Source organism: Bos javanicus, chromosome 14 (assembly GCF_032452875.1).
Source record: "Bos javanicus breed banteng chromosome 14, ARS-OSU_banteng_1.0, whole genome shotgun sequence".
Classification (NCBI taxonomy): domain Eukaryota; kingdom Metazoa; phylum Chordata; class Mammalia; order Artiodactyla; family Bovidae; genus Bos; species Bos javanicus.
In genome coordinates this window covers 9,774,617-9,792,923 of record NC_083881.1, presented here as the reverse complement: position 1 = coordinate 9,792,923, position 18,307 = coordinate 9,774,617, and the positions used below count along the sequence as shown (strand labels likewise).

The following is an 18,307-nucleotide window of genomic DNA, read 5'->3' as shown; positions in this document are numbered from 1 at the left end:
AGTGGATCCACAGTGACTACTGGCCCGTTGATTTATAAACATGGCCGAGAGGGAAGGCTGAATGGACTCTTCCATTTCTTATCAATTTAATTCTGTTGATAGCAGAGTGTGAATCAATACAAGACTAACTGACAATCAACCTTGAGTCAGGAAGCTGAGAAAAGCAGCAACGAACTTGGGATTATGCGCACTCTTAGAATCCTACTTAACAATTTAACAAAAAGTTTTTCCTTAAGACCTCAAAACAGAATTCAGAACTAAACCTTTCTCCTAAAAAGGAACGACGGGATAGGAGTGAACAGATCCTGAACACCTACAATGTGCCAGGCATGTCAGAGTCTCATGCAGCCCTACACTAGAGTACAGTTACTTTACTTTGCTGATGAGTGAACTGAGGTTCAGAGGTGGGAAGGGACCTTCTAATGCAGCAGAGTCTGGATCTGATGCCAGAGCCCTGGTTTGCTCCATTAATACTTTTAAAATTTCCTTTGAATGAATAATTTTAGATGATTTAATTTTTATTTTTACTACAAAAATGGCCTACCTGTTCATGTATATTTTTGCCCTCTTTTGTGCTGGTTTCTACTTGGTCATGGGACATCAGTTCTGGGTGTTCATTGGAAGGACTGATGTTGAAGCTGAAACTCCAATACTTTGGGCACCTGATGCAAAGAACTGACTCATTTGAAAAGACCCTGATGCTGGGAAAGATTGAAGGCAGGAGGAGAAAGGGACAACAGAGGATGAGATGGTTGGATGGCATCACCGACTCAATGGACATGAGTTTGGGTAAACTCTGGGAGTTGGTGATGGACAGGGAGGCCTGGCATGCTGCAGTCCATGGGGCCACAAAGAGGGGGACACAACTGAGCAACTGAACTGATGGGACATCTGTTGCCACTAACCATTTAATCTAATTGGAAACTATTTTGACTTTCTTTGAACCCTGGGCATTTGCTGAGAGATTCTTCATCTTGATGTGAAAGACATGTTTGCAATATTTACAAAGATGGGCTTTTGAGCCAGAAAGACCTGAGTTTGAATCTGGATCTACCACCTACTGACTGTGTGCATCCAGGTAATTATTGAACCTCTCTAAGCCTGTGTTAAAAGACACTTACTCCTTGGAAGGAAAGTTATGACCAACCTAGATAGCATATTCAAAAGCAGAGACATTACTTTGCCAACAAAGGTCCGTCTAGTCAAGGCTATGGTTTTTCCTGTGGTCATGTATGGATGTGAGAGTTGGACTATGAAGAAGGCTGAGCGCTGAAGAATTGATGCTTTTGAACTGTGGTGTTGGAGAAGACTCTTGAGAGTCTCTTGGACTGCAAGGAGATCCAACCAGTCCATTCTGAAGGAGATCAGCCCTGGGATTTCTTTGGAAGGAATGATGCTAAAGCTGAAACTCCAGTACTTTGGCCACCTCATGGGAAGAGTTGACTCATTGGAAAAGACTCTGATGCTGGGAGGGATTGGGGGCAGGAGGAGAAGGGGACGACAGAGGATGAGATGGCTGGATGGCATCACTGACTCGATGGACATGAGTCTGGGTGAACTCTGGGAGTTGGTGATGGACAGGGAGGCCTGGCGTCCTGCGATTCATGGGGTCACAAAGAGTCGGACACGACTGAGCTACTGATCTGATCTGATCTGAAGCCTGTGTTCCTCAGACTGTTGCCATGAGGGTTAAATAAGGTAATGGATATAAAGCGGATGTTGCATTCGCATAACAGGCACAAATTAGTACCTAGAATTTATAAAGAACCTTTACAAATCTAGTGAGAAAAAGGCAAAAACACCTAATAGAAAACCAGGCAAAAGACATGACCTGGAAGTTTACCGAAAATGGCCAATAAACAACAACAAACTGCACAAACTTATTCATGATGAAGGAACTACTAATGAAAACAATGAGATAAAATTCTCACTAAGGAACTGAATAAGAATTACAGAGACCACTGCTTGTAAGAGAGAAACTGTTCCAAACTTGTTGGAGAGCCATTTGGCAAGATCTTAAAAAGTTGAAAATGCAGATACCATCTATTCCAGTAAGTGTGCTTTGAGATATGAACCCAAAGAGATATTTTCAATGGTGATCACTGAAGTATCAATAATGTTTTTATAGGTTAAAGGATAAATATATCTTGGTATGTTCTATCTAAAATGAGTTGAATCTGTAGATATGAATCTAGATGTGTCTAAAAACTACAATATTACATGATAGCATAAGAATTTTATAAACAATTTAAAATACAGACACAACTAAATATATACTGGGTTAAAAAAAAAAAATATATATATATATATATGTATACACACACACACACACTGGGTTAGCCAAAAAGTTCGTTCTGATTTTTTCAGTTCATGGAAAAATCAGAACTAACTTTTTGGCCTACCCAATATAAAACACATGGATGGGAAGGATATACATTAAATGCATTAGAAGTTGACTCTTGGGAGGAGGATAAAAGAACAATGCTGGGGAAGGGAACTTCAACAATATCTGAAATACTTTATCCTTTTAAAAATGCAGAAGGAAACATGACTAATTGTGTACATTGTTTATTTCCAGCTGTTGAATCATAAATGTTCCCATTATTAGTCTCAGGCACATTTTCTGAGACTTCTTGGACTGTCTTTTCCTCCTCTATTTCTCAGACTGTTGGCCACGTGTTCTGGTCTCAGAGAGACCTCTGTTCTTCCAACCTCTCAAGGCCAATCAGCCTTCTGCTCGGTGTCTGGCTCCTTCCATCACTTCCAGCTCCCGTGGAGCTCCCTAAGGCAGGTGTGGGGTCTGGTTTCCCCAAGGGCTGTAGAAATGGCTGAGGTACATCACCAGGCAGTACATCCAGAGTATAGACTGAGACTAATGGGAGAAATGAGAGGGAAGGAACCAACAGATTCCATCCCTCCTGAGAGACTTTCCCTACCTTGTCGCCTACCCAGAGATACTGCGAGACATCCTCCAAAGCCCCAGCTTCACGATTCATCTGAGCAGCATAATATGGCTTGTATTTGCCTTCCATCCTTTCCTTTTTCACTTCCTTTCCCCTCACTTTTGCCGTCCTGGGTTTGGATTAGCACTTCATGCTTGCCTCAGGCTCTGTTCTCTAAGAAATCTAGGCTAAGATTTTTGTTGTTGTTGTATTTTTCCATGTTTCAAAATTACACAATGTAAGGAGTTTAGCAACTTCTCAATGCACAGGGTCTGCTATTACTGATAGTGCTACAGCGGAATGACAACCAGACCTTACAAATCTCGGAGCTATTACAGTTGAAGGAATTGTAAATTATTACATGTGGGGAGACCTGAGCTATGGTCTAGTCCAAACTTTAATCCATGAATTAATCTGTAGTGAATACACATGATAAAATGGATAACTAGGAACTTTGCCTAAACTTGTCATCCAGAAAGTGCATGAGAAATATGTCAATTTTCAATCAGTCTCTAAGTTTCAATAACTCTACCTTAATCATTTTCCCAATGGTTTCATTTCCCACTAGAAGTGGAGCTCTTTTTGAGCACAGTGGTGGGCACTTACTCTCCGCTGTGGTTCAGGTTATCGTAGCGCAGAAAGAGGCCTGCATAGATGGTCTCGGTCAGCAGGGCGTAGATGGCAATCATGATCAGGAGCACAGCCAGCTTAAGGACAGAGTTGAGTCGGAGGAAAACCGCACAGGTCACCATGGCCAGCACCCCCGTGAAGACAAAGTACTAGAAAGAGAGAAGGTAGCTGGTCAGATTCAACAGGAATGTGGCCCGGTCATTCTCCTAGTCATGGATTCCAGTAGGTCTCTTTATACGGATGTTTGCTGAGCATTTCCATTTGGAGGTCTCAGGCCATCCTCAAGTTCAACAGGTCCCAAGTTGAACTCATCATTTCCTTACCACTGAGAGAGTCAATTTCTAGGTAGGTTGATAAGAAGTCCAGGGTTCCCAAGGAGGAGAGAGGGGTCTGAAGCTCTCAAGGAGGAGATAGGGGTCTGGGGTTCTCAAGGAAGAGAAAAGGACAAATTTTTTTTTCTTTAAACCCAGAGCTGATGATTGCACAACAAAACAGCTCATCTTGTTCAAGGATATGTTTTCCCTTACACTCTGTACCAATGATGTATGAGAACAATGTATCCTGCTTGAGGACATGTTTCTCCTTAACAAGAACCTTCTGACTAATCTTGTTATCTTAAGATGTATATTGTGGGAGTGGGTCTGGTAGTGGTGGTTTAGCCACTAAGTTGTGTCCAACTCTTGTGACCCCATGGACTGTAGCCTGCCAGGCTCCTCTGTCCATGGGATTCTCTAGGCAAGAATACTGGAATGGGTTGCCATTTCCTTCTCCAGGGGATCTTCCTGACCCAGGCATCAAACCCAGGTCTCCTGCATTGCAGGCAGATTCTTTACCAACTGAGCTACAAGGGAAGCTCTAAAGTGAAATTCACTCAGCTGTGTCCGACTCTTTTCAACCCCATGGACTATACAGTCCATGGAATTCTCCAGGCCAGAACACTGGAAAGGGTAGCCTTTCCCTTCTCCAGGGGATCTTCCCAACCCAGGGGTTGAACCCAGGTCTCCTGCATTGCAGGCGGATTCTTTACCAGCTGGGCTACATGGGCAGCCCCCGTGGGTCTGGTAAGACCTTTCTATTGTTAGTTGTAATCTTGTTAATTTAAGATGTATGTTGTGGGAGTGTGTCTGGTGAAAGTATATAAGGCCTTGCTAAGACTAGTGAGTGGGCACTCTCCGTGCCCCTTCTGATGTCTATGTCAGAAGCTTTCTCTGTTCCCTTTTCACTTCAATAAAACTCTGCTACACAAAAGCTCTTGAGTGATCAAGCCTGGTCCCTGGTCCTGAAGCTAAATCTTCTTTGGAGATCACGAATCCAACATCATTCACCATAAGCTATTACCACCTCCTCAAAACTCTCTTTCCAATTCTTGGGGGAACCATTGGCACCATTTCTCAAGCCAAAAATCTTGGTCTCATCTTTGCTGCTTTTCTTTCCCCCCATATTCCACAGTCTGCTCATCCTAAGCTTGTAGATTCTATTTCCTCAATAAATCTCATATCTATCCACCTTTCTCCTTCTATCCTATTTCTGTTTTAGTTCTCACTTACAGTTTTGGAACAGTTTTCTAGCAGCTGTTTGCTTCTAGTTCCCAATCCCTACTGAATATACACTACTGTTTTTTTTTTGGCCACACCACATGGCACATGGGATCTTAGTTCACCAACAGGGATTGAACCTGTGGCCCCCACAGTGGAATCTCGGAGTCTTAATCCCTAGACCACAAGGGAAGTCTCTGAATACATACTGTTATTTTCCAGCCAGTATTTCTGAAACTCAGATCTGACTATGTCACTCCTTAACTTGAAGTCTTTCCATGGCTCTGTAGTCTCTCAAATTATATTCTCCTTCCTGCATGGCAAAATTCTCAAGACTGTCATATATCAGATTCCTTTTCACTTTCCAAATCCCGACATATGTTCCAGCCTCACTATAAACTGTGGAGAAGGCAATGGCAACCCACTGCAGTGTTCTTGCCTGGAGAATCCCATGGACGGAGGAGCCTGGTAGGCTGCAGTTCCTGGGGTCGCACAGAGTCAGACACGACTGAAGCGACTTAGCCGCAGCAGCAGCACTATAAACAGGCTATCTCCCACAGCTGTTTCCCTGCTCTCTTGTTCCTTTAGTACTTTGCTTTTCCAGTGTCCTGTTTCTCTCAACTCTCATGCATGCGACCAAGCCTTGCTCTTCTCACAGGTGTCTTCTCCTCTGAGAAACTTTCATGCAAATCCTCCAGGTGCTTCTGAATACGGCCTCATTCCTCCACGGCAACCTTCACAGCCCAGCCTGATACTTGCCATCTTGTATTAGAAGTAGCTGTGCAATAGGCCAGTTGGGAATCACTCAAGGGCTGCAATATTAGAGTGACCCCCAGGTGTCAGTCTGCCCAGGTAGATTTCAGCCTTCTATAGGAAGATCCTCAGCCCATTTCCCTTACAGAAGGATCCACTATATCATTCTGGTCGAAAGGTTAGGATTCTGAGTATCCAGTAGGAAAAAAGAATAAAAATTGCATTATCAAAGACCCACTTGGTGGTGGTACTTTGATTTTTATACACATGGTCTTCCCTTGTGATTTTTCAAAGCAGCTGGTCAAGATTGGACTCCTAATTTCCATTTTACAGGTGAAAAAACTGAGGCTCATAAAGCTTAAGTAAAATTTTCAAGTTCTCATGATTAGAAAATGATACTGAGGACACCTGGATACAACCTGTGCATGTAAATATTAACTCTAGTGGGCATATTGGGCTTAATTTCTAAAAGCCATTCCAGCCTTGTTATGCATGGCTCTTTCCAACAACTGGTTGTCTTCTCTCTCCTATGACAGGAAGAGACAATTTCTGTATGGGCAGAGGAGACAGGTAAGAAATTCTGGAAATGTCTGAGTGACGACTGAAAGATTCCCATGTCTCGACAAAGTGTTAAGGGGGAGCAATATTCTGCTTGCTTGGAACAAGCATTTTGTAAATTAAACAATGAATTTTTTCCCTACGATTGTTGTCTGGGGACCTGCTGGACACCAAGAATTGTGCCAGGCTGGAAGGCGCCATCCTAATGTTAGGACATTGTCACAATGCATCATTTTCCTCTTAGAGAAGAGGGAGGAAGAAGAATTTTACACAATGATAACTTACAGGGACTTGCGCATCTGCTGACAGGGGTAGTATATACTGGAGTGTCTGTACCCATTTGATTGCTCTCAAAATCCCATGGCATTATAAAGTCACAGAACAAGAAGGAAAGAGAGCAGAGAGTTTTCAGAGAAAAGATCCAAACTTCCCGAATCACACAAAATCGAACATTTAGCAATTACGAGTCTTGGTATAAGCAGCGCAGTGAAGGGTACACAGGCCAACGACAGTGGCTTCCCTGTCTCTTCCTGAGCTCTGACTCTTCTCATGGTCCAGGAATGAGGCTGTCATGAACACAGGGTCAGCGCGGGTGCTGAGTGGGGATAACTGATCTGACTTTCCCAGCTGTTTCCTGGTAGGGGAAAGGGACATTTCGTACATGTATGATGCTCTGGGACAGTCCGACTGTGTTTGGCTTGTTTGAGCTCCGTGGTTTCCATCTGATGTCCCCCTTCCTCCCAACACTAGAGGAAGAATGATGAGTGTTTTTTAGTTCATCATAAGTTGTTAACTTAGATCTGTCGAAACTGCATTTAAATCCCACATGCGGATGTGCTGTTTGTGTCTGACTGGGGTTGAGGACGGACTTTCCTGGTTATTTCCTAGAAGGGACTGCAGCCCCAGTCAATATTTTAATCTCATAATAATTCACAGGAAGACATATCTGTGTTAATGATGTTCACAAATGATGACTCACGGTATAAGTATGAAGTAAAACCTAACCAATGAGCAGGCAAATAGCTAGTTCTTAGGGAAAGAATTTTATTTTTTCTACATTTTTTTTAATATAAGAATGATGTTTCTCTTGATGATGCTTATTGGTCAATTCAATGTAGTCACCTTGAGGGACTATGTGTTTATCTTGATACTGCTTCTTTGATGACTGAGCTCAGATCCCTGTAAATAATCTTCAGAGTCCGGTTTTGAAAAATGCCCCCCAACCCCCGCCCCTCGCCTGCAAATGCAGTTTTTCTATATTTGATTCCTAAACAATGATATCTAGCCAGATTATGTCTCCCACATTGCAGGTGGATTCTTTACCTTCTCAGGCACCAGGGAAGCCCAAGACTACTTGAGTGGGTAGCCTATCCCTTCTCCAGGGGATCTTTCCAACCCAGGAATCAACCGGGTTCACCCGCATTGTAAGGGGATTCTTTACTAGCTGAGCTACCAGGGAAGCCCTTTCACTTTCACTTTTCAAACAATGATGTCCAGCCAGATTACGCATCTTGGTGACTTTCAAAAGTTAAATTTGTTCCCAGAGGATAACGATTTGACATTGCTGGACATACCTAGGAAGTATATGCTGTCAGCAGTTAGCAAAGACGAAGGTGGGGGTGCTGGTGGAGTAAGTGTATGCTCTCCAAGCTCACTCTCTTGGCTTGGGCAACAAGTGAAGGTCTAGGAGGATCTGGCTTCCTGAAAACGATCCGAGTCAAGGTGGCCGCCGTTTTATAAATAATTGATAGGAGACTGATATTGCTATGAACATATGGCCTGCTCAAAGTTTTAGTCACATGTTGCAGCAGCATACACGTGATTATGTAGATAATCTCATGTTTAGAGAATGAAGCCTTGCACCTTTTTTTTTTTTTTTTTAGTAATTTTATTTATTTATGACTGCTGGTTCTTCACAGCTGTGCAGGCTTTTTTTTTTTCTAGTTGAGGTGAATGGGGGCTACTCTCTATTTGCGGAGCATGGGCTTCTCATTGTGGTGGCTTCCCTTGTTGGGGAGCATGGGCTTTAGGGTGTGTGGGCTTCAGCAGTTGTGACTCCGGAGCTCTAGAGCACAGCTCCTTAGTTATGGCACACAGGCTTAGCTGCTCTGCGGTATGTGGGGTCTTCCCAGACCAGGGATCAAACCCACGTCTCCTGCATTTGCAGACAGACTATTTACCAATGAGCCACCAGGGAAGCCCTGGCTTTAAAACAAAAAAAATTGTTATAGTCCTATTTCCTTCCTTAAATACAAATCTCTACTTTGGCAGATACTATTTACTCAATTATCAAAGCTTTAGGGAAAGAGGAGAAAAGAAACTAATATTTAATGAGTGTTTATGTATATTATCTCTATTTGTCACCCAAACAATCTTATAAGATAGGTGTTGTTAATAAGTCCATTAAACAGATAAGGAAACTGAGGCTCAGAGAGACTAAGTGATTTCCCCAAGGCTAAATGGCTAGTCAATGAGAAGAAGAGTACTTGCTCATTCTATGTCACCTCACTGCTTCTATCATTCAAATCTACTCTGTTTTCCATGCACAATTAATAGTCCTCAAAGGTTTGGAATCCAAGCTTCAGTGAGATGGGACTTGGTTTTTGGATCATATTGTGTTATTACGGTTTTTGGATCACATTGTGTTATTATAGCTTTTGGCTCTTTGTGGGGCAAGACAATTCCAAAAATTAATTATCATTTGGGAAAAAACAAAATGATCTCCTCTATGTATTTAGCCATATCATAAAATTGGCTCAGAGTAGAAGAAAAAGGAGCTTATATAATATCCCTCTGTTCAACTAGAAAAAGTTCTGAAATTACAATGGTGCTATTTGATACTTATTTTTTGTTCGAAGTTTTTGGTGGACCTGCCACTGTGAAAGTCTGGAGAATCTAATTTTATCCTGAATGCCAGTTGGAGATTTTAGACTGCAGTGAATACATTTTCCTCCAAAATTACTCAAGGCTCTGACTCCTACCTGAGAAGTTAACCAGAGAAATGAAGGCAAGAGGTTAGGGGAATACCAATTTTTACAGTCACTTTTGGAATTTAAAATATCTGCTTATTTGCTTGAAGAATCCCATGGACAGAGGAGCCTGGCAGGCTATAGTCCACGGGATCGCGAAGAACTGGACATGACTGAGCAACTACCATCAATTATTTGCTTTATTATCATTCCTTTGTTTCTGTTCCTCTCTTTTTGCTCCTTCTTGGTTTTTCTCCCTTTTGTCTTCCTCTTTTAACTCCCACCCCCTTTCATCCCTCATCTTCGTCATCATGATCAACTGATGTTTAATGAGCGTTTATTATGGACCAGAAACTGTAGTAAGCTTAAGGATGCATTCTCCCAGTCTAAGTCTCATAACACTGTGAGGTGGGCACAGCTGTTACCCCAGTGTGGAAACGAGGCTCAAAGAGCTTAAGTTGCTCAAGACCACAGCTGCCAGTTCAGCCAAAATGTTCTGACTACAGGTTTTCAAGACTCTAATTCTCTTCCCCTTTCTCTCTCTCTGTTTCCTCTTTTGCACTTAAATTTTAAAATAGTTTTCTTCAGGTATGATTCACCTACAGTGAACTGCATATATCTATTGCACACAATTTGCTAGGCTTTAGTATTTGTGTACATCCACAAAATCATCACAATTATGAAAATGAGCGCCAGCATGGGTTTCAGTGTATCCCTTTACGATTCTCCCCTCCCACGTTCCTCCCTCTCCTCCCCAGGCAACCACCTCTTTCTTTCTGCTATTATGTATCAATTTATCAATGCATTTTCTAGAGTTTTAGATAGGCAGGACCATACAAATGCATACTTTTGCTTTGTTTTGCTTATTTCTGTCAGCATGCTGATCTTGGGATTCATCCATGTTATTGCACATATATCCAGAGATCATCTCTCTCTACTGATGTGTAGTAGTCCCCTGGATGGCTATTCTACAGTTTCTTAGTTTCTTTATCCTCTCAACTATCTAGGGACGATTGGGTTATTTTTAGTTTTTATCTATTACAAAGAAGGCTGACATGAACATTCTTTTCCAATACAGAAATATAACTTTGTATTTTCTAATATAAAATATTTCTCATTTTACAAGAAGTTTATTAAGCAACAGAGTGGTTGACTTGAAGGGAAAACATTCTAGGATTCATTTCTTTTAGAATAATTTATCCTTTCTTAAAGATTTATTGCCCTATATGTTTACTTCATTATCTGATTGGATTTCTTTTCATTTTTGTAACACAAAATAATAAACATTTTGATCTTTATAAAAAGGAGAAATGTCTTCTTAGATGTTTGGTGTTACTCTTCTTTTTTTTTTTTTTTTTGCCACACTGCATGACATGCGGAATCATAGTTCCCTGACCAGGGATCGAAACCCAGTCCCCTGCACGGAAGGGCAGGGTCTCAACCATGACCACCAGGAAGCCCCATCTTCCTTTTAAGATTATTTTGAGGGAAGAACTAGAGCAGCAGCATATAATCTAGGGGTAATTATTGAACACTACTGAAGCAAGTCTTGTCTGATTGCTCTACTTAATGTCCCATGAATTATGGTATTTTTCAGACTGGCTGGTGGGAGAAGACACAATTCCCAGCCTAATGTGAGAGCCAGGCACTAATCCTTTCAGATGTGTGTTTTTGTTTTTGTTTTCTGGAGCATCGCTGTTTCCTCATATGCATGCACTGATCAGCCCCTCTGCAGATCTCTCTGAGTCTTCTCTATCAGGAACTCTCTTCTCTCTGGCAGTATGTCCTACAAACTCTAGCCACCTTGGTTCCCCCAGATTCTCAGTTCTATCTCCTCAAATTAGGGGGTTGCACTGAGTTCCATGTGCGTTCTTCCGACCTGAGCCAGTCTGAAACACTCTTAATGCAAGGTACAGCCCAGGCAACCATAGGGCTCACTTAATTTGCTTCTTGTCTTTCAGGGATTGTGTTCTTCAGTACTTGATGCCCAGTGTCTTGAAAACTATTGTTTCATATATTTTGTTAGTTTTTAGCTATTTCAGGTGGGAAGGCAATTTTATCTCTACTGTTCCACTTGAAATTTATCTTTTTAAAGAAAAATTATTAATTTGACTGTGGATTCTGTTCTGTGCTGTGCCCTCACGGTAATGTTAAATAGCTATACAATATTGGCTTTTCTCCTTAAAGCAATTTAGAAGTTTGAAGAGTTGGGAAAACCGTTCTAGCTAGATGAATTATAGAAATGATGGAGTGGGAGTATGAAAATGATGCCTTAAGGACATGTGAGATTGGCAGGAAGCACACACTAGTAAATTAATGCTCAAAATTCTCCAAGCCAGGCTTCAACAGTATGTGAACCGTGAACTTCCAGATGTTCAAGCTGGATTTAGAAAAGGCAGAGGAACCAGAGATCAAATTGTCAATATTTGTTGGCTCATCGAAAAAGGAACAGAATTCCAGAAACGCATCTACTTCTGCTTCATTGACTATGCTAAAGCCTTGAACTGTGTGGATCACAACAAACTGTGGAAAATTCTTAAAGAGATGGAATACCAGGCCACCTTTCCTGCCTTCTGAGAAACCTGTATGCAGGTCAAGAAGCAACAGTTAAAAGCATACATGGAACAACAGACTGGTTTCAAATAGGGAAAGGAGTACGTCAAGGCTGTATATTGTCACCCTGCTTATTTAACTTATATGCAGAATACATCATGAGAAATGCCAGCCTGGAATCAAGATTGTCAGGAGAAATATCAAGAACCTCAGATATGCAGATGACACCACGTTTATGGCAGGAACGTGAAGAAGAACTAAAGAGCCTCTTGAAGAAAGTGAAAGAGGAGAGTGAAAAAACTGGTTTTAAAACTCAATATTCAGAAAACTAAGATCATGGCATCTGGTCCCATCACTTCTTAGCAAATAGATGGGGAAACAATGGAAATAGGGAAAGACTTTATTTTTGGGGGCTCCAAAATCACTGCAGATGGTGACTGCAGCCATGAAATTAAAAGATGCTTGCTCCTTGGAAGAAAAGCTATTACCAACATAGACAGCATATTAAAAAGCAGAGACATTACTTTGCCGACAAAAGTCCGTCTAGTCAAAGCTATGGTTTTTCCAGTAGTCATGTATGGTTGTGAGAGGTGGACTGTGAAGAAAGCTGATGCTTTTGAACTGTGGTTTTGGGAGAAGACTCTTTAGAGTCCCTTGGACTCCAAGGAGATCCAACCAGTCCATCCTAAAGGAACTCAGTCCTGAATATTCATTGGAAGGGCTGATGTTGAAGCTGAAACTCCAATACTTTGGCCACCTGGTACAAAGAACTGACTCATTTGAAAAGACCCTGATGCTGGGAAAGATTGAGGGTGGGAGGAGAAGGGGATGGCAGAGGATGAGATGGATGGATGGATGGCATCACCAACTCCGGGAGTTGGTGATGGATAGGGAAGCCTGGTGTGCTGCAATCCATGGGGTTGCAAAGAGTCGGACATGACTGAGTGACTGAACTGAATCTGAAGGATTGAGTATGCTTGAAGAAAGCTTGAAGGCTGGGTAGAACCTGGGATTCTACCCATGGGAGAGAAGTGGGAGAAAGTCCCAGGATGCAAATGATGACTGATGCCTGTAGGGAAAATTGGTTGTCAGGGACCCTTTAAAACCATAGCATACTCTGCTCTCACAACTACAGCTGACTAGTCAAAGACTGTTCCAATCTGCTAGAGCATATAATAAAGGGGCTTGATTATAAAATGAAGATCTTCCTATCGAGCCTCCTGAAAACCACATTCTGAAGTTTGAGATGATGAGAATGGTTTCTGCATATGACTGTCATTCACTTTACAAACCTATGTCTCTTTGCTCTCCTAGACTACTTCTCAAATCATAGCTGGAACATGACTTTCTTCATGATCATTTCCTATATCCTCACTCTTTTTTTTTCTTTAGTAATTGGCAAGCTCCAGTTCAGAAATAAACTTTACTTTATACCATATATGATGACAGTCTCTTATGTTTATGCCACATCATCCAGCTTAATTACCTGTTTCCAGACTGAGAACTGTTCCCCATGGGGGAGGTGGAGAGGTCCAGTATACAGACGAGGAAACCAGGGCTCAGAGACAGGAAGTGATTTGCTTGGGGATACACACTTGTGAGTGATGGCAGGTGGTTGTGCAAATTAAGCCTTTTAGAAGGTTTGGATGTCTGATTCCTTCTACTTTGGTAGACAAATCCTTAGGTAGAGAAACATGGCCAGATATATGCCAACATGGCAAATGGTGGGTTAACAAGATTGCTGTAGTAGCTGATGATGGAAAGAGTCCAGGTGCTCACATTTTAGGCCAGTGGGATTCCTGCACCTGAGGAGATGTCAGACTTCGGCAAACTTTGCTTGGCAAGGGCCAGATAGCAGATATTTTTGGCTTAGTTACCGCGACTGAACTCTACCATTATATTATTATAAAAGCAGCCATAAAGACATTGCTAACAAATGGGTGTGTCTGTGCCCCAGTAAAACTATTTACAAAACAGGTGGCAAGTGGAATTTGGCCTGTGGTCATAGTTCGCTGGCCCCTGGGCAAGATGATCCCTTGTCTTGGGAGGAAAATTTTATTTGTTTATTTTTTTCAAGGTGAATAATGCTTTAACTTTATTTGGATGTAATTTACATACTGAAAGTTCATCTCTTTGAAGTGTAAGGTTCAGTGGTTTGATATGTTTACAAAATTGTGCAACCATTACCATATTCTAATTTTTAACAGGTTTTAATTTTTATTGCAGGAGAGTTGATTTATAACTAATTTTATAACAGTTTGATCACCCCCAAAATAACCTCGTTAACAGTCACTCTCCAGCGCTCTTGCTACTCCCTCTGCTGCTTCTGCTGCTGCTGCTAAGTCGCTTCAGTTGTGTCCAACTCTGTGCTACCCCAAAGACAGCAGCCTACCAGGCTCCCCTGTCCCTGGGATTCTCCAGGCAAGAACACTGGAGTGGGTTGCCATTTCCTTCTCCGGAAAATTTTAATATTAAAACTGATTCATTTATCTTATCTCATTTTTTAACATTTCTATTTTATGAATATGTTTCACAATGTACATGATACTTTAGTACAATGGCGCACGTGTGCATGCTAAGTCGCTTCAGTCATGTCTGACTTTGTGACCCATGGATTATAACCTACCAGTCTCCTCTGTCCATAGGATTCTCCAGGCAAGAATACTGGAGCGGGTTGTCAAGCCCTCCTTCAAGAGATCTTCCTGACTCAGGGGCTGAACCTACATCTTTTACTTCTTCTGCTTTGGCAGGTAGGTTCTTTATCACTAGCACCATCTGGGAAGCCCAGAACATTGGTATACATTACCAAAATATATATATATTTTTATGGTGCAGGTTCAAAACCTTTTAATTTAGTAAATGAATCACAGCTGACATTTAATCAGCAGCTATTTTGTGGCAGGTGTTGCTCTATACATTTTCCATGGATTAATTCACTTAATCCTCACAATCACCCATGAGGAAGGTATTGTTTTCATCTTCATTTTGCAGAGAAGGAAACAGAGGCACAGAGATGAACATATGTGATCCAAAAGCTTACCCACCACTTTGTTAGGCCTGGGAAATCCATGAGTGCTGTGGTCCTGAGTTTGAGAGTTCAAGTTTGAGGCAAGGGGTATATACACAGCATTGAGTCAGAGGCCCAGATTAATACTTAAACACCAACTTCAAGTCAGATCACATGTTAGAAGCTCAACGTTTGCCAACTCATTTAGGTAAGCACCATGAGAATCTGATATTATATAACTCCACAATCACTGTGCAAAGAAGATATTATTTTTCCCACTTTACAGATGAGGAAGCTGAGGTTCAGAAAGAGTTTGAACTGATTCAAGATTCTACTGCTAGCAAGTAAAGGGGCTCAGTTGGGAGTGAAATCCAGCTTTTGTCTAACTCTAAATATCTGATTCTTGGCTGACTTACTGCCTCTTGGACACTCTTCATGCCCTCCAAATAAAAGTGTTCTCAGGGGAGTGGTATCCCACAGACTCTACAAAATTGGAGATCACTCCTTACTTGGTGGGAAGAAGTCCCAGAGCACATTATCTGCCCCACACAGCTGTGAAATCAGAGCTAGCCCCATCCTGCCCAGAACTTCCTTAGGAAGAGCCTTGTTCTTCCCTAGGGATGGAGCCTGAATTCAGAAGTGTGAGCTCATGAATAAGCCAGATGTGGTTTGAACTGCAGCAGCAAGTCTTGATAACTGAATGAAGAAGGGAAAGAGAAAGAAGTAAGAATGAAAAGAAGTGAAAAAAAAGGTAGATTAGCAGGAGTAGCAGCGAGAAAGCTGCTTTCTGAACCTCCGTTTCATTATCTACAACATGGAGATGGTGGTAGCATCCTCCATGTATCTTGAAGATGTAATGATTTTGTGCATATCCAGTATGCACAAAATACCTGAGGTCAGAGGTGAGGCTTTCTGTCCTTTTCAGAACACCTGGACCAATTCTGGGGCTGAGGTCAGATAACAGAGCGCCTTTCCCCCACCACATACTGGAAGGGGTCTCAGAGAACAAAAGTCTACCCAAGGTCCTCAAGGTTGGCTGGTGTCTACTGGGACATCCCAACCGTCTTCCCTCCAGACCCAGAGTTTATATCCCAATATGTAAAGGTCTGGGTCATGGCTTAACAGAGCCAAAGACTGTCCTTTGCTTGACCCTTATGTTGACCCCAAGGCCCAGGGCCAGCCTAGTGGCTATGGGGCCAGGAGATGGTCAGGCTTACACTACGATGGTAAGTGGCCTGCTGGGACACCTCCTGAGTCTGCGATGCTCTGGGCACTTTCTATACCACTTTAATATGTTTATTTACTTATCTTTTTTTAGGTTTTTTTTTTTTTTTGGTTGCACTGCTCAGCATTTGGGATCTTAGTTCCCCAACCAGGGATTGAACCCGTGTCCCCTGCAGTGAAGTATGGAGTCTTAACCACTGGACTCTCAGGGAAGTCCCACTTTGATTTATGTTTAGCTGTTTTCTGCATTTGTCATTTACTAGCTTCCTTTCTTCCTCTATCTCCCCTTCTTCCATCCTTTCCTTTTCCAATGCAGGAAACTCTGAGCTGCAGCTCTGTGCTCTGCCCTGTACTGAAGACAACAGCACATTCCATTCTAGGGTTTTAAGAGGAGCTGGGGGGAAATGAGAGGGAAGAGGAGGCAAAGGAAAGAAGAGAGTGGACAGAGGGAAAAGTGAAGAAGAAGAGAGAAATGGGAAAGAGAGGCAGAAGACAGCAGGAAAGAGACAAAAGGGAAGCAGCGGATACCAGGAGAGAAGGGAGGGCAGAAAAGGGGAAGAAGAAGAAAAGAAGGAGAGAGAGGCAGAGGAGGGCCGACAGGCCCCTGGAGAGCCAGCACGTCTAGGGCCCCTCAGCCAGTCCTGCTGATTCAGAGCTGGTGAAGATGCCTAAGCCCCAGTCTCACCAAGGGGAGCTCGTGAATAAATACCTCTGGGTAGGAGCAGATATCTGTAAACACAGCTGAGGAATTGAAAGTCAGGTTCTTCAAGGGTATCGACTTGTCAAAATCACACCACAGCTGCGGATTAAGAAAAAAAAAAAGAACAACAAAAAACAAAACAAAACAAAACAAAAAACACAGGAACAACAAAGTCAGTGTGAGCTGGAGACGGAGTCCTGTGCTATCGCTGTGGGGCTTCGGCAAATGCCTAGGGCAGAAAGGGCCCTCGAGGGGCTGGATTTCAGAATGCAAGCCCAGCTGGGACCTTCTGTTTGGTTCTAAAGAAAGGACTGGCTCAGAAAAAAAAAATTACAAGCCAGTCATGAAACTAGGGTAAGGCTGCTCCACCAGCCCCATCATGGAGGGTCGCTGGAGTGCGCTTGTGGGGCTTGGAAGAGAGAACCAGGTGGGGAATGCTCACAACCTGTCTCCACATGAACAGCTGGGGGGACTCGAGGGACCCACAGGGCACGCTTTCCAGAAAGACTCTTAGCACTGGGGTGGGGGGCACTTCCTAGGCTAGCAGTTGCGGCAGGAGATCTTGCGGCACTCAGAAGAGAATAGCTACCACTGGCTGAGTGCCTAGGCTGCAGCAGACACTTTGCATGAAAAGGGCATCACAACCCCCTTGTGATGTAGCTACTTCTTGTATCCCCATTTTACAACTGGAAAATATGAAACTCTGAGAAGTAAAGTAACTTGTCCAGGGTCACCGAGCTGGTAAGTGGTGGAGGTGAGATTTGAACACAGGTCTATCTGACTCCAAAGCCTCTGAACTTCCTCCCACAATACTGTGGGATGGTTGGCCCCAGTGGCAACCCTGACCTACAGTCACTAGGACACCCCAGAAACATCTGATTCATCTAGAGTAGAGATCCTGGCTGCAGCTCTGCAGTCCGTGATCAATGACTAAGGACTTCTGTTTTCAATTGCCATCATCTATAAAATGTTCATTAGATGATGAGTTTTATTAGACTATGATTCCCCTTTTCTTTGTCCCATAGTCTCTTTACAACAAGGCCAACCACAGAGCTTGAGCAACATGGACACTAGGTAATTATTGGTCCAGTGTGAACAATGGATTTCAGGCAGTGTAAATCTCTGACTTACAGGCTGACAGTTGTGGGGGTCCAACAGTTGGGCTCCCTGAACACTTGGAGACCCTCCCTCAAGCCCAAAGGACACAATGATGGTTTCAGCCACAAGATGATGCCTTAACTAGTCTCCCTCAATGTTCAAAGCCTGGAATCAGATAAATCCCCTAAACATCTAGGTTCCTAAACCATGGACAACACAAGACTATTGGGATAGACACAAAAAATGCCTATAGCTACCACATTACCATTTTAGAGAGAATATGCACTCACTAAAGCATGGGTCACCAAATTAAAGACAATGATAAATATGGCAGTTGG

At 42.6% G+C, this 18,307-nt stretch overlaps 1 protein-coding gene across 3 annotated transcripts in view; it reads right to left on the bottom strand.

The window, feature by feature from the left end:
- ADCY8 (adenylate cyclase 8) overlaps positions 1-18,307 on the bottom strand; it is a 225,287-nt gene that overhangs the window by 34,415 nt on the left and 172,565 nt on the right. For 2 of the 3 annotated variants that reach the window (XM_061438577.1, XM_061438580.1), the window contains 2 exons: positions 16,881-16,970; positions 3,549-3,721 (listed from right to left, as the gene is read on the bottom strand). In XM_061438577.1, coding sequence (XP_061294561.1) covers positions 3,549-3,721; positions 16,881-16,970 — 263 coding nt within the window. The remainder of the gene's footprint in view (positions 1-3,548; positions 3,722-16,880; positions 16,971-18,307) is intronic. The other variant, XM_061438578.1, reaches the window with a different exon arrangement.